Genomic DNA, 16,466 nt, shown 5'->3' with positions numbered 1-16,466 from the left:
AAAATAAAATGACAAAAAATTTAAGAAAAAAACAAAAACTACGGCTGCAACTAACGATTATTTTTAGTTATCAATTAATTGATTACATCAAAGATTAATCGGATAAACAAATTGCAACATTCTGCTGGTTTTTCATTTAAGCTTTGTTATTATAATTATAATTTCTTATTTGTCTACTTTTTGCTTTATCTACCAGTATTGCTACAGTTTTATCTAAATTTTTGGGTGGCCTCGTGTTACACATTCCCCTCCTGGGCGCCATATTGGATTGCGGTAACCACTTTGTCCAGCAGGGGTCGTAGTTCTGCGCACTCCACTTCGTGAACCGGAACAGTAAACGGGTTTCACCTTGGCTGAATATCGGCGTGAAAAGGCGCACGTTTGGGTCTATCTTAAAATTTTGACGTTCAAATGAAAGATAAATGTCTGCGTAGCAGTTCGGCTCGGCTAGCTCTTCTTCCCAGAGTGAGGAAACATGAAGCAAGACGTCAGGATACTTTTACTGGGGGAACGTAAGTCCAACTCTGACAGCTAACAAGCTACACGGCTAGCAAGCGTTAGCCGCAGCTGCTAACTAACTTTGGTTGTTCAGCTGCATCACTAAATATTCCTGAAACGGTTCCGCATTTAACCATAAAATTATGCTTTGGCAAATTTACTGTGTTTAATGTATTAATTTTCTAAATGGCAGCTTTATGAGTTTTAGCTTCAAAGTTTAAAATGATAGTTAAGCTGTTTGCAAACCTTCAATAATAATTAAAATAGATAAATTTGAAACGCAAATCAAATATTATATACATGTTAGTCATAGTTTAAGATTCAAACATTTTCTACTTTATCCTCCTCATTTGCATATTTCTCCTGGTTTGTTTACACCATTTTAATAACTGCAGTGTAACTTCCTGTGTTGTAAACGTGCAGTTTTGATATTTATACTTCAATTTGAACATGCACTGTGTCACTTTATTCTATGTTGACCTGTGATTTAATTTGTGAAAAATAATCTAATCAGACTAACAAAAGTATAAGGTTATTTTCTAATTCTGGATTTTCAAATAACAAAATATGAAACGAGTAACATAAGAGCAAAATAAACTTTTTAATAATCTTTCCAAATCAACATTTTTCATAATGAGCAGTTAAAGCAATACTTAAAGTATGGATATTAGAACAGAATAAATACCTCCAGTCACTATAAATATATCATGTTTACTGTATATTCACTTGACCTCCAAACTACAGCAGAATAACAAAGCTGGTGTATTAACAGGAGGTCTCACTTAAACGTAAACTGCTGGTTTGTATTTGGCGCATTTTGGGATAAAATGTGTTTTTTCTTCCTTCAGAAATATATAATTATATTTCTAATAGAATTTAATAAAGTGAATAACTTGTTGTTGCTTCAGATCACGTCTTACCTGTTCTGTTATTTGGGACTCACCGTTCTGCATGCTTTTATATATTGTATCTCCAAAATACATTGATCTATTGAAAATAAAAAACTTAAAGAAAAGTCACTTTAAAACAAACTCTTAGGCACATAGTCTACTTTTTGAGTTGAAATTATGCGAGAATACATTTCAAAAGAATATCCACAGGTATCCGCCATGTTTATTTCATATTGTATGGATCCATATTTCTACAATAATGTGAAGAGTTTTTAGGTTTTTTGAATGCGATGCTTCACTGTTTCTGCAGCCAAGGTGGGGAAGACGTCCCTCATCATGTCTCTGGTGGGAGAAGAGTTTCCAGAGCGGGTAAGTGTCACTGCTGCCAGGGTTTCACTTAATAATGCATATTTCTGACTAAATGCACCTAACGGACTTAATATTAATGAGCTCCAGTTCATCTTTAAGATGCATTTCTGGTTATTTTTAATAACTTATTTATTAATAAATCATAAAAACAGACATTGTAGCTCAATTGTTGTTTTTAAATGAAAAATAGCAAAAAATATATCAACTTTCAGTGGTTTTTGCCTTGACTTTCTTCCGTATTGATTTGAGTTGAACATCTCTTTGATTGAATGTTAGTGGAATAAATGTGAGAAAAATGTTTGTATTCCCAGTTTTCATTTTCTAAATGTTTTGTTCTTTTGTCCATCCATGAGCTAATTAATCAGTTTCCAATAAGGCTGAAATGATTGATTAATCGTCATTAATTATTAATTATGTTAGTTGTTGACAATTAATTGGACATAAAGGTTTCAAGTTTCCAATCTTTGCCTCAAAACTGCTAAAAAAACAAAATGGAGGGAAAACAGGAAAATCACAACAAGAGCCAGACTGTATTTCAGATATTTTAAACAAAAACGAATCAATAACTATTGATATTGACTGATCTGGTCTGAGAGGTCTGGCATAACGTTGTGACCTGAAACATTTGTCTGCTTTTATTTTGAAGGTTCCACCCAGAGCCGAGGAGATCACCATCCCAGCCGACGTGACTCCTGAGAAAGTTCCCACTCACATCGTGGATTACACCGGTACCGGACCAGCAGTGTTAGCTGCTGTTAGAATCAAAATTATCTTCTGAATGTCAATATTTCAAGTTTTGTTTGGTTTTCTGTTGTTTCCATCAGAAAAGGAACAAAGTGATGAAGTTCTCAGAGATGAAATTGTCAAGGTAAATTCACTGCGATCTATAGATAAATATTAGAAACACAAATGTTTACAAAAACAAAGCAGCAGCAGGAAATGTGTTTTTATGCACCAGAATACAAACAGGAAGTGATGCAATTATCCAATAATTAGCTGCGTTTTTATTACAAAAAAAAAACTGTTGACATTTTGCTAATGTCGACAAAACACGATTTTGCAGTTGTGGTGCTTCCATTAAATAAGAAAGATAATAAAAATTTGCACTTATTTAAGTTTGTGTATTTACAAAAGTCATCCTGTAATCACTTCCTGTCGTCTTCTCTGTCGTCTCCATCAGTAGTAACATCCATCCGGATGTGAAATTGATCAAGTCGAGTTCAGAGTTACATTTTTCATTTAGGCCATCAAAACTTTCCTGAGTTGAAATAAAAAATTTTTTTCTTTATTATTAATTTCAAGCTACTTTGATTTTTAGGGTTTATTTAAAAAGGTAAAACTGAAAACTGAGACTTTTAATTGTCGATTCAAACTTGTTTTGTGGTGTTGGAGTGAAAACACGTCAGCAGGATAAAATATCCCCAAAACACCAACAAAGGTTGTATTTACCACCTGTTGCTGGTCTCTTCCTGCTTGTTGGACGTTTTTAGCATCTTCAAACTCATGAGCCGCAATCTTGTTTTGCCCAACCTTCACAGGCCAATGTAGTTTGTGTGGTGTATGATGTCACCAACGAGGACACAATAGAGAAGGTAACCACCGGATAGTCCGGTTATATCAACCAGCATCACTTCATTCTGTTTATACTTTAACGGTTTCTTGTTTCCCAGATTAAAACCAAGTGGATTCCTCTAGTCAACGGAGATGCAGAGAAAGGAAACAAGTACGTGTCACAAAGGGAATTCATTCAACTTGGACTGCTGTTAGGAAAAGGGGCGGAGCTAGAGGGGAACACCCGGTGATGGACGGGTCGCTACAGCTAGCGTTGAAACATTAGCGCTCGACTAGAAGATGAAGACGGACATGATTTATGGCGATCGTTGCAGTTAGTTCCTGTTTAGACTCTTCTGCTGCTGCAGGATGATTTTAGAGAGAGGGAGGCGATTTTTTTATCTGATTAATCGTCAGAATTATTGACAGAAATCAAAAGAGTTCATTGATCCAAAGAGAAATTAAATGTTGCTGTAACTCATTAAGATTCTTCACAGAGGGACTTCAGACAGGAAGAATCTCCTGTAGCAGTCTGTATTACAGCGGTTCTGAAGAAGCCTCTGTTTTGAGTCACATGTAGAGCATCTGTTTCTGTATTAATAACATCATGGTGTCTGTCAGGGTTCCCATCATCCTGGTTGGGAACAAGTCCGACCTGCGCAGTGGGAGCTCCATGGAAACCATTCTTCCCATTATGAACCAGTTCTCTGAGATCGAGACGTGCGTTGAGGTGAAGCTGCTGCCGTCCTGCTCCGATATTCTGCTTTCACTGTCTTTCTGACGCCGAGCGTTTCTGTTTCTCTCCCAGTGTTCTGCGAAGAACCTGAAGAACATTTCCGAGCTGTTCTACTACGCCCAGAAGGCCGTTCTCCACCCCACCGCGCCGCTTTACGACCCCGAGGACAAACAGGTCTTTTTCTCCTGTCTGAGGTAAATGTTTCACATTGCAGAAGCTTCAACGGTTTGTTTGTTTCTCCTGCAGCTGAAGCCAGCTTGTGTTCGCGCTCTGAGCAGAATATTCTACATTTCTGACCAGGACAACGATCACATCCTGAGCGACGCCGAGCTCAACAGCTTCCAGGTTCACAACCACTTTCAGCTTCTGCAGCAAATTTATCATTACATGGAGGAAACACGTGTCTGACTCAGAGCTATTCAATAACTGCCCAGCTGTTGTTTTATGCTACGATTTGAACTCTTCCATTTAGAAGTCGTGTTTTGGGAATCCTCTGGCGCCTCAGGCTCTGGAGGATGTGAAGACTGTGGTGTGGAAAAACACCAGCGACGGGGTGCAAGACAACGGCCTGACCCTGAACGGTAGGAAGCTTCACATCCAGGTTGTTGCTTCTCTGGCGGCGTCATTTACATTCACGGTTTCTGTGTTTCAGGTTTTCTGTTTCTGAACACTTTGTTCATCCAAAGAGGCCGACATGAAACCACCTGGACGATCCTCAGGAAGTTTGGTTACGACGACAACCTGGAGCTGACTGACGACTACCTGTACCCCGAGTTAGTGCAGTTAATACGTTTATTATCATTGGTTTTCTGAAGATTTTATGGCTTGACAGATTTCTGTCATCATTTCAAATTTCCGTTTGAATGTTTCTATTGTATAAATTGATCAGTTTTATGTGTTTCCAGACTCAGAGTTCCTCTCGGCTGCAGCACAGAGATCAACCAGTTGGGCCACCAGTTCCTCCAGCAGCTGTTTGATAAATACGACGAGGCGAGTCCCAGTCACAGGAAGGTCGGCCGGTAAAGATGGGCGCGTTTTGCTGAGTCGGCTGTTTTTCTGCTCAGGATCAGGACTCCGCCCTGTCGCCAGCGGAGCTGAAGAACCTGTTCTGCGTCTGTCCCTACATGCCGTGGGGCGCCGACGTCCTGCTGGCCGTGCCGACCACCGACCGGGGTTACATCACCCGCCAGGGATACCACTGCCAGTGGATGTAGGTGACCGAAACGCGAAGCCGAGTTCCTGCAGCAGGACGCTCTGCTTATTTCCTGATTCCAGATTATCAGGACGAATCTTTACGATAATCTGCTGCGCTAAAATCGTCCTCAAGTAGAAGTAAAACGACCTCAACATGTTTTTACTGAAGAACAACTAAAAGTTACTGTCCTATAAATTATCATCAGATAATCAATATAAAAAAGAACCAATAATTCATAAAAATAACAAAATCAGACAAAAGATAAATTTTGCAAATCACTTTTTCATTATAAGAACTTTAAAACTTTACCTGAACCTGCAGGTGAGTCTGTTTTTCATTCAGTGGGGAGAAAATTTTACTCCAGTAAGAGTAGAAAGTAAAAATACTCCTAAGAGTCCATTGTTTCAAAAAGTTACTCCTGTAAATGTAACTAGTTACTCCCGGTTCTGGTGCTGACTCATCGGGTCGGGTTGCCGGCGCCGCTAATTTTGAGTGAAAAGGTTTGGATTGAACCTGCTTCACCGAAGGGTTGCTGGTTCACATCCTGCCGTGTGAACGAGCGTCAGCCGCTCTTTTCTCTCCGGCTGAATCTTTAGCTTGTGCTTTCAGGCTCTCTGCTTACCTGGACGTCCATCGCTGCCTGGAGCACCTGGGTTACCTGGGATACCCGATCCTGACGGAGCAGGAGTCGCAGACCGCAGCCGTCACAGGTGAGACGCACCTGCTGGGCAGCAACCGCTGCAGCAACCGCTGCATTTACTTCAGTAACGTTTTTCAGAATATATACTTTTATAATTATTTTTACTTCATTCTTTTATTTGAGATATTTTATTATAAAGTAAGTCTACTTTTTAGTAAAACAAACATGTTTTAAATATTAAATGATTCATTATTACTCAGCACTTTTTACCAAAAAATTTTTTATTCTTAACTGAGTCGTTTCTTGGCTCCTTTTACTTTAGTATCATGTTTGGTTCTTTAGTATCATGATTGGTTCTTTAGTATCATGTTTGGTTCTTTAGTATCATGTTTGGTACTTTAGTATCATGTTTGGTTCTTTAGTATCATGGGTACTTTAGTATCATGTTTGGTACTTTAGTATCATGTTTGGTACTTTAGTATCATGTTTGGTACTTTAGTATCATGTTTGGTACTTTAGTATCATGTTTGGTACTTTAGTATCATGATTGGTACTTTAGTATCATGTTTGGTTCTTTAGTATCATGTTTGGTACTTTAGTATCATGTTTGGTACTTTAGTATCATGATTGGTACTTTAGTATCATGTTTGGTTCTTTAGTATCATGTTTGGTACTTTAGTATCATGTTTGGTACTTTAGTATCATGATTGGTACTTTAGTATCATGTTTGATTCTTTAGTATCATGTTTGTTTCTTTAGTATCATGATTGGTACTTTAGTATCATGTTTGGTTCTTTAGTATCATGTTTGGTACTTTAGTATCATGTTTGGTACTTTAGTATCATGTTTGGTTCTTTAGTATCATGTTTGGTACTTTAGTCATGTTTGGTACTTTAGTATCATGTTTGGTACTTTAGTATCATGTTTGGTTCTTTAGTATCACGTTTGGTTCTTTAGTATCATGTTTGGTACTTTAGTATCATGTTTGGTACTTTAGTATCATGATTGGTTCTTTAGTATCATGTTTGGTACTTTAGTATCATGATTGGTTCTTTAGTATCATGTTTGGTTCTTTAGTATCATGTTTGGTACTTTAGTATCATGTTTGGTACTTTAGTATCATGTTTGGTACTTTAGTATCATGTTTGGTTCTTTAGTATCATGTTTGGTACTTTAGTATCATGTTTGGTACTTTAGTATCATGTTTGGTACTTTAGTATCATGTTTGGTACTTTAGTATCATGTTTGGTTCTTTAGTATCATGTTTGGTTCTTTAGTATCATGATTGGTTCTTTAGTATTATGTTTTGTACTTTAGTATCATGATTGGTTCTTTAGTATCATGTTTGGTACTTTAGTATCATGATTGGTTCTTTAGTATCATGTTTGGTTCTTTAGTATCATGTTTGGTACTTTAGTATCATGTTTGGTTCTTTAGTATCATGATTGGTACTTTAGTATCATGTTTGGTACTTTAGTATCATGTTTGGTACTTTAGTATCATGATTGGTACTTTAGTATCATGTTTGGTACTTTAGTATCATGTTTGGTACTTTAGTATCATGTTTGGTACTTTAGTATCATGTTTGGTACTTTAGTATCATGTTTGGTACTTTAGTATCATGTTTGGTACTTTAGTATCATGTTTGGTACTTTAGTATCATGATTGGTTCTTTAGTATCATGTTTGGTACTTTAGTATCATGATTGGTACTTTAGTATCATGTTTGGTACTTTAGTATCATGTTTGGTACTTTAGTATCATGTTTGGTTCTTTAGTATCATGTTTGGTACTTTAGTATCATGTTTGGTACTTTAGTATCATGTTTGGTACTTTAGTATCATGTTTGGTTCTTTAGTATCATGTTTGGTACTTTAGTATCATGTTTGGTACTTTAGTATCATGTTTGGTACTTTAGTATCATGTTTGGTACTTTAGTATCATGTTTGGTTCTTTAGTATCATGTTTGGTACTTTAGTATCATGTTTGGTTCTTTAGTATCATGTTTGGTACTTTAGTATCATGTTTGATTCTTTAGTATCATGTTTGGTACTTTAGTATCATGTTTGGTACTTTAGTATCATGTTTGGTTCTTTAGTATCATGATTGGTTCTTTAGTATCATGTTTGGTTCTTTAGTATCATGTTTGGTACTTTAGTATCATGTTTGGTTCTTTAGTATCATGTTTGGTACTTTAGTATCATGTTTGGTTCTTTAGTATCATGTTTGGTACTTTAGTATCATGTTTGGTTCTTTAGTATCATGTTTGGTACTTTAGTATCATGTTTGGTACTTTAGTATCATGTTTGGTACTTTAGTATCATGTTTGGTACTTTAGTATCATGTTTGGTACTTTAGTATCATGTTTGGTTCTTTAGTATCATGTTTGGTACTTTAGTATCATGTTTGGTACTTTAGTATCATGTTTGGTTCTTTAGTATCATGTTTGGTTCTTTAGTATCATGTTTGGTACTTTAGTATCATGTTTGGTTCTTTAGTATCATGTTTGGTACTTTAGTATCATTTGGTACTTTAGTATCATGTTTGATTCTTTAGTATCATGTTTGGTACTTTAGTATCATGTTTGATTCTTTAGTATCATGTTTGATTCTTTAGTATCATGTTTGGTACTTTAGTATCATGTTTGATTCTTTAGTATCATGTTTGGTACTTTAGTATCATGTTTGGTACTTTAGTATCATGTTTGGTACTTTAGTATCATGTTTGGTACTTTAGTATCATGTTTGTTTCTTTAGTATCATGTTTGGTTCTTTAGTATCATGTTTGGTACTTTAGTATCATGTTTGGTACTTTAGTATCATGTTTGGTACTTTAGTATCATGTTTGGTTCTTTAGTATCATGTTTGGTTCTTTAGTATCATGTTTGGTACTTTAGTATCATGTTTGGTACTTTAGTATCATGTTTGGTTCTTTAGTATCATGTTTGGTACTTTAGTATCATGATTGGTACTTTAGTATCATGATTGGTTCTTTAGTATCATGTTTGGTTCTTTAGTATCATGTTTGGTACTTTAGTATCATGTTTGGTTCTTTAGTATCATGTTTGGTACTTTAGTATCATGTTTGGTACTTTAGTATCATGTTTGGTACTTTAGTATCATGTTTGATTTTTTAGTATGATGTTTGATTCTTTAGTATCATGTTTGGTACTTTAGTATCATGTTTGGTACTTTAGTATCATGTTTGGTACTTTAGTATCATGTTTGGTACTTTAGTATCATGTTTGGTACTTTAGTATCATGTTTGGTTCTTTAGTATCATGATTGGTTCTTTAGTATCATGTTTGGTTCTTTAGTATCATGTTTGGTTCTTTAGTATCATGTTTGGTACTTTAGTATCATGTTTGGTACTTTAGTATCATGATTGGTTCTTTAGTATCATGTTTGGTTCTTTAGTATCATGTTTGGTACTTTAGTATCATGATTGGTTCTTTAGTATCATGTTTGGTTCTTTAGTATCATGTTTGGTACTTTAGTATCATGTTTGGTTCTTTAGTATCATGTTTGGTACTTTAGTATCATGTTTGGTTCTTTAGTATCATGTTTGGTACTTTAGTATCATGTTTGGTACTTTAGTATCATGTTTGGTTCTTTAGTATCATGTTTGGTACTTTAGTATCATGTTTGGTTCTTTAGTATCATGTTTGGTTCTTTAGTATCATGTTTGGTTCTTTAGTATCATGTTTGGTACTTTAGTATCATGTTTGGTACTTTAGTATCATGATTGGTTCTTTAGTATCATGTTTGGTACTTTAGTATCATGTTTGGTACTTTAGTATCATGTTTGGTACTTTAGTATCATGTTGGTACTTTAGTATGATGTTTGGTACTTTAGTATCATGTTTGGTACTTTAGTATCATGTTTGGTTCTTTAGTATCATGTTTGGTACTTTAGTATCATGTTTGGTACTTTAGTATCATGTTTGGTTCTTTAGTATCATGTTTGGTACTTTACTCGTCTGTTTCAGTTTAACTCAGTTTGGAGGAATTGTTAGGATTCAATCACAGTTTAGTAATAAAGTTCAATGTGACGTTTGATTAAAAACAAAATTTGGAAAGAATTATTTGCATATAATCGTTGGTTGAAACTGTCTTTTTTTAATTAATTTGTTTTTATCTCCAAAGTTAGAATTTTTAAAGAACGAAAGAAATTCTAATCTGTGCCCCTTAATTTTTAAATATTTTAAATCTTAATCAATGTTGAGGTTTCAAACCTATGTTTGCTTTATGTTTTTGGATGCAGTGACTCGGGAGAAGGAAGTGGATTTGGAGAAGCGTCAGACTCAGAGGTCGGCGTTTCTCTGCAAGGTGATCGGACCGCGCGGCACCGGGAAGACCGCCTTCCTCCAGGCGTTCGTGGGCCGCAGCGTTCTGGTTCGTCGCCATCTGAAAAAATAAACGGTGGGAAATTAAAACCCGTTTCTTGCTGTAAACCTTCATTTTCTGGTTTTTATCTCTCAGAGTAAAGGAAACGCCAGCAGTGCCTTTTCACCCTATGTCATAAATACAGTTCAGATCGGCAACCAGGAGAAATACCTGATTGTAAGTATCAGACCTGCTGCCCTTTGACCTCTGACCCCAGCCTGAACGGCCTCCCTCCCGTCCTTCCTGTGCAGCTGAACGAGGTGGATGTGGAAACGGAGTTCCTCAAGGCGTCGGACGCCGCCTGCGACGTTGCTTGTCTCATGTACGACGCCAGCGATCCCCATTCCTTCGACTACTGCGCCAGCATCTACAAGGTCGGTGTCGAGGTCAAGGCCGCAGCGGTGAAAGGTCGATGTCCAGGTGTTTCTGCCTGGTTTCTGGGTTCATCTTAGTAAGATTAGAAAGATCAAACAAACTAAAGTTATGCTTTAATGAGTTTATGGGTTTCAGTTAGCGCATTAGCTTTAGCATCCTTATCGGTGTTAGTTAGTGCCATTAGCTTTATCCGCATTACTGTTATGAGCTCAATACCTGTTGGTATCAGCAGCTTTAGCGTTACTCCCATTAGCATTTTTAGCATTATCGCCTTTAGCATTATCAGGGTTGGCTTTATTGGAGTTAGCATTATCGGCCTCAGCATTATTGGCCTTCGCAAGATCTGATTGGCTTTAGCGCTATCGACATTAGCATTACCGACATTAGCGCTATTGGCATTAGCGTTATCTACATTAGCGCTATTAGCACTAGCGCTATTGGCATTAGCGTTATCTGTGTCTGCAGACGTTAGTAGATTTTTACACGTCAATCTGATCAGTCAAGCCGAGTCGATTTTAATAACCGATGTTGGTTTCTGTCTTGTTGCCTTTTTGCTTCTTTCCTTTGTTTCTGTCTTCATTGTCAACTCCAGTATTTCCTCATTTCAAATTAATTTGAAGATCTGTTTATAGTTGTGTCTGGAATAATCTGAAAGTTCAACATGGAAAATCTAGAATCTCTGACTTTAATTCAAAAATCATTTTAAAAATCTTTATTTTATTGTGATTGAGACTCAGCAACATTTCCAGCAGAAATGCTGCATTAAATAAAACATAGAGTCAGTCAGACGATAGAAACCGAATTTATTTTGCTCCTCACAGGAGCAGCAGGTCAACTGACTGAAGTTTCTCTGTGTCCTCCATGTTTAGCAGCATTACATGGACGGCAGCGTTCCCTGCGTTCTGGTCGCCTCCAAAGCGGACCTTCCTGAAGCCAAGCAGTTCCACGGCGTGACGCCGGCCGAGTTCTGCTACAAGCACCGCCTGCCGCCGCCGCTGCCGTTCTGCGGCCTGACGCTGGACGCCGCCGGCAGGAGCATCTACAGCAGGCTGGCCTGGGCCGCCATGCACCCGTACGTATCAGAACCAACACCAGAACCAACACCAGAACCAACATGAAATAATTTCAATTTTGGGGTCAATAATGTATTTTTGAATGTGGATTTGAATTATGCAAGACAACAGGGATGGGTGATAAGTAGGTTTAATTAATCCAACTTTTTATTTTATTTAATTCTTGTAAAATCTTTATTTTTCCCATGATGCATTTGTTGGGTTTCAGAGTGATGTCAGGGCGGCCATCTTGTTTTACTGCTTTTATTTATTTGGACTTGACATCAGGTGAACTCCATGACGTTTAGAGCCAGGCTGCAGTTTTTTATTTTAACCATTAGAGGAAACTTATTAAGCCAACAGGATGAAGTCCTACTGATTCGAGGAAGAGTTTTAGAATGAGAAAAAAAAAGTGAATAAAATCACAATAATTCAGGAAAATGTTGTAAAAATATGACAATAAATTTTGTAAAAATACGACTAAAGTGGTAATAATACAAGAAAACATTCAATAATATGAGAGGTCGTAATGAAAAGTTAGAATAATAAAAAATTAGAATGAAGTTATACTATTTCTTTTACAAATAAGAAAACCTTATTATGTTAATAATGTTTTAACACATCAGAAACAGATCATCTCCATGTTATTCAGGTAAAATTCTCCTTGTTCTGATAACATTGTGACTACATTCTCACAGTTAAAGAGATTCTTGTAGCCTGCGCCTCAAACTCCAAATAACATCCAGTTTTAAATATTTCCTGTCATTTTTATTTAATTATTTTAGTAAAAAAAATGGAAAAAAACATTTATATCAGCCCTGGTCTGAAAGCCATTCCGGTATTTTTCATCCGTCTCGATGGAAACCGTTTGTTTCTTTGTTTTTCACGGCTGTGTTTTGTTTTGCAGCCACCTGAACGGGTCGGACCTGAGCAGCGCCTCCTTCTGGCTGCGGGTGGCTCTGGGCTCGGCCGTGGTCGCCGTTCTGGGTTTCGCCGTCTACAGAGCCGTGGCTCGGCTAAAATGACCCAACGATTATCTGCGTCCGTCACGACCAAACCCGGAGGCCGAACTGTTCTCCATCTGTCCTGCTCTCTGTCTGACCTCTGACCTGTGCCGGAGGTTCCTCCCCCCGCTGCTGCTGCCTTACGCTCCACCGGGCTGCGTTGGAGCGAGCCTGAAGAGCAGCTCGTCCTCCTGAACACCACGGTGCTTTCACCAGGAAGACGTCCGCCTCCTGCTGCCGTCAGGAGATCCGACTTACAGATCATGTTCTGCATGCAAGCAGCGCCTGCAAACCAAAATGATGCCAAATTATTCCGAATCAAAGAGCTGGACGTTCAGACCGGCTCTACAAAACCTCATGAAGTCCTGATGCGGTTGCCAAATAACTGGTTTTACCCCAAACAGGAAGATTTAGCTTCACAAATCATTCACCGCCGTTTAAATCCTCTGATCCTGAAGTTGCTTCTGTTGCATGAAGACATTTGCTTTTTCTGAGGAAATGGACTGTTTTGATTTTAACAGTGTTTGTGACGAAGTGATCAGGAGGCAGACAGGAAAAATGAGTTCATTTCAGCCCAAAACAATTTATTTTTCTAGAAAATTTCTGCTCAAATCACTCTTGAAAATGAAATATGGATCTAAATGGGACTTTACCTGGTCAAAGGGAAGTAAAGTAAAATTCTCAGTTTGAAAAGTAAACATTTCAAGAAAAAATTAATCTCAGAAATATTCTAGAAAAAAAATTTTAGCTTCAAAAGTCAAAATTTTTCACCTTTTGGAGTTTTCTTCTAGCAAATATCTGAGTTTTCAAATCATATTTTTAGAAAAAATCTCTAGAAAAAAGGTGGAAATTTCTGATTTTGAAAAGGCGAAAAATTGCTGGAGAAAATTCAAAAATTTTGAGATCAATCTCAGAATTTTTGTATTAAAAAATATGAAATTTTTATTTGAAAACTACCAAATTTGTTATAAAAAATCAAAGATTTTAAAAAGAAACATGAAAACTTCCAAAATGTCTGTTTTTTCCGGGACGTTTCTGAGATAAATCTCATTCCTGAGGTTTTATTTGACATTTTATGGCCTTTCTAAGGGATGTTCATTGTTTTATCTACATCATCGCGCCGTTGAGTCTGAATGACTGAAGGAATCATGCTGGGAGTTTCTGCCTCCAGTTTCGTCTCTTCCAGGTTGTTTTAATGAGCCTGACGCTGCTGCTCTGCGCCTGACTGACCCAGTTCCTGCTGCCCAACACCAATCGGTTGGGATGGTTCTGCAGGAAACATTTCTGTGACATTTCAAAAACTGTTTTCTTACTGAAAGTGAACAGATCCAGATGCTTAATAAAAGACCAGAGTTGGTGCAACGAGTCGCGTTTTACTACGGTTCAAAATGTCCCAAAATCTAAAAAAATAGAAACAAATCTGCCGGCTTCTATTTAGTAACTGCGCGGGACGTCCTGACGTCCTCACGCAGGCGGGACGTCCTGACGTCCTCACGCAGGCGGGACGGGACGTCCGCATCAAAGCACCAAAACTACAGGAAAGAAACTGAATTCAACCGGCCCGCCTCGTTAAAGGCAAACATTTGGACAAGTTTTATTCTTTTACCGACTTTGACATGAACTTCACTAGGTTCAAAATTTGCAAAATGAAATTTGAAAACTTCGGGAACACCAAAAATACGCTAAGCTAAGCTACATGGAGCTTAAGGTACAGAAGACTGTCCAAAGTCATGTGTGATTGGTCAGAAGTTTAAATCTGTGTTTATTTAAAAATATGTTACGGGGTATTAAGGCCAGACTAAGATAATTTTATGGAACTAAAGACACAATATTACTAGAAGAAAATTACTGTAAAATCTTAGTTATGTAAATTTGACTGCACTTCTGCTATTTGAGTTAAGATTCTCTTATTTATAACCAAATTAACATTTCTCAACATCCCTCATCTTCATTTTTATGTGGGAGTAACAAAATTATTACTTCATTCTACTAACGTTGCGACTTTATTCAGATATTTATTCTTGTTCAATCTTTAACTTTATTTCATGAGTATTTTGATGAGTTTCCGTCAAAAAACTTTCTAATGTTACGACTTCATTCTCATATTTTTTTCTCATTGTGATTTGATTTTTCATAGTTTATTTTCGTGTATTTGTAACTTTCTGTTGAATGACTTTGTTCTGATAATGTTATGTAGAATGACGTGTTTGGGTCAGTTTCTGTCGAAAAACAAAAGAAATTTTTAGATTTAATCTCAGAAATGTCCAAGTCTTTTATAGAAAATTTCAAAAATAATTTAAAACTAAATTTGAAAACATAAAAGGAACACTAGGCTCTAAAAAATCTGAATCCTCAGCCTCAGATATTAAAGTTGTTTTGAAGGAAAAAGGCACCAATTGTGAAATAGTTTTGTTTTAAGAGCTTTCATTGACTTAAACATGGACATTTTGTGTTGAATAAGTAATTTTGTGGCATTTAACATTTCTCTAATCATTAGAACTGTTTTTAAAGTTTCTCCTCAGGTTTTATTTATTTTTTAGGAGCCATTCACAGTTAGATCGTCTAACTATAGTATTTTTAACACTGACTTGTGTCTATGTGCCTCTTGTTTTTCTCTCCGCTACCACAAGGTGGCAGTAAGTGTTTGTCAGGTGGGAAGCAGAACATTTAAATATGGGCGTGTCTACAGAAATGATGTTGAGAAGACCTCCTACACCTGACGTTGTCAAATATAATTGTTTGCCTTTATTTAGCCTTAATGACATTATTGTATTGCATTTAATTTCTAAAATCACTTCTGGGAAAAGTTCAAATGAGCTGATGCTGCATTATTGGCTTTTTGTAGAGTCAAAGTCCAACCTGAATAATGATTTTCCCTTTCGAAGTTATTTACTCCACAGGATTCATGCATAATATTGCTTTAAACAATATGCATGAATCCATTTAAGTATTTTTGTGTTGATATGTTTTCTTTTTTATTCTTCATAGTTTCTTTCTGAGTGCTTGCGACGCTCATTTCTGATCCAGAATCTCATATTTTAGTTGAAATTAGAAGAGAATCGTGTTTATTATTTTCTAGAATTAAAAATGTGTTTCAATATGTTAAAAAATTCATACTTGAACATTTCAAATTGCAGAACAAAGAATTGTAAAAAAAACAAACATAATTTTAAGGTTCACCATAGAAATGGACTTGAATAAAACTATTCTGTGATGATTTTCAGTGCATCTCCCATTTTCTAATTAAAATATATATTTTACTTACTTTATTTGGGTGAATTTAATCATTTCTGCAGTGAGAAGTTTTACTGAACAAAAACATTTATTCCATAATTTTTTTTATTCTTTCTTTTAATTAATTCATGTAGGATCAATAAAGTATTTTTTATTTTAATTCATGTTTGTTTTTAATTGATTTCTTTGGGATAAATAAAATATTTTTGAATTGAATTTAATCATATCTAAACCAAACGTCAGTTACATTTCGCTGTTCTAAAAAAACTTCTGATTTAAACTGTTTACAAGTGGAAATTATCCTCATTTAAAATGTTTTTAACATCCACCATTAACTTAAATTGAAAACATTCATTTTGAGTTTTTTACCCCCACTGTCACCCTTTGGCCCCCCTTACAGAGTTTTCTGGATACACCCCTGGAAGCAGATTTTTCATAAAGTTTTTATTATCACAGCTTTCACTTTATCTGGAAATGTGATGAAATATGTGCTGCTGGAGTAACATGTTAAGTTTTAAAGTGAATAAAGTGCATCTGT

General features: G+C 36.3%; 1 protein-coding gene across 2 annotated transcripts; it reads left to right on the top strand.

Moving 5' to 3' along the window:
• Positions 1–332: 332 nt before the first annotated feature.
• rhot2 (ras homolog family member T2) lies at positions 333–15,963 on the top strand. 2 transcript variants are annotated; one of them, XM_055057938.1, is made up of 19 exons: positions 333–512; positions 1,699–1,757; positions 2,404–2,485; positions 2,582–2,625; positions 3,296–3,349; positions 3,428–3,480; positions 3,930–4,038; positions 4,117–4,218; positions 4,291–4,389; positions 4,517–4,625; positions 4,697–4,817; positions 4,950–5,034; positions 5,109–5,254; positions 5,849–5,949; positions 10,142–10,272; positions 10,360–10,440; positions 10,515–10,637; positions 11,511–11,710; positions 12,598–15,963. In XM_055057938.1, the coding sequence occupies exons 1-19, from the start codon at positions 476–478 to the stop codon at positions 12,713–12,715; spliced, it is 1,854 nt and encodes a 617-aa protein (XP_054913913.1). In that variant the 5' UTR covers positions 333–475; the 3' UTR covers positions 12,716–15,963. The 2 variants fall into 2 exon arrangements, with proteins under 2 accessions (XP_054913913.1, XP_054913912.1); XM_055057937.1 differs by having other exon boundaries at positions 11,508–11,710.
• Positions 15,964–16,466: the final 503 nt, after the last annotated feature.

The sequence above is a fragment of the Poeciliopsis prolifica genome, unplaced genomic scaffold, assembly GCF_027474105.1.
Source record: "Poeciliopsis prolifica strain line A6 unplaced genomic scaffold, Auburn_PproV2 SCAFFOLD049, whole genome shotgun sequence".
Classification (NCBI taxonomy): domain Eukaryota; kingdom Metazoa; phylum Chordata; class Actinopteri; order Cyprinodontiformes; family Poeciliidae; genus Poeciliopsis; species Poeciliopsis prolifica.
This window is presented reverse-complemented; position numbering and strand designations above follow the sequence as displayed.

What these genes read in the sequence shown, in the direction of transcription:
- rhot2 (XM_055057937.1), top strand. Translation starts at nt 476, where the DNA reads ATGAAGCAAGACGTCAGGATACTTTTACTGGGGGAAC. An exon ending in TCAGAGATGAAATTGTCAAG is followed by an intron (nt 2,626 to 3,295) that starts GTAAATTCACTG and finishes CAACCTTCACAG; the next exon opens with GCCAATGTAGTTTGTGTGGT. An exon ending in GCCTGGGCCGCCATGCACCC is followed by an intron (nt 11,711 to 12,597) that starts GTACGTATCAGA and finishes TTTGTTTTGCAG; the next exon opens with CCACCTGAACGGGTCGGACC.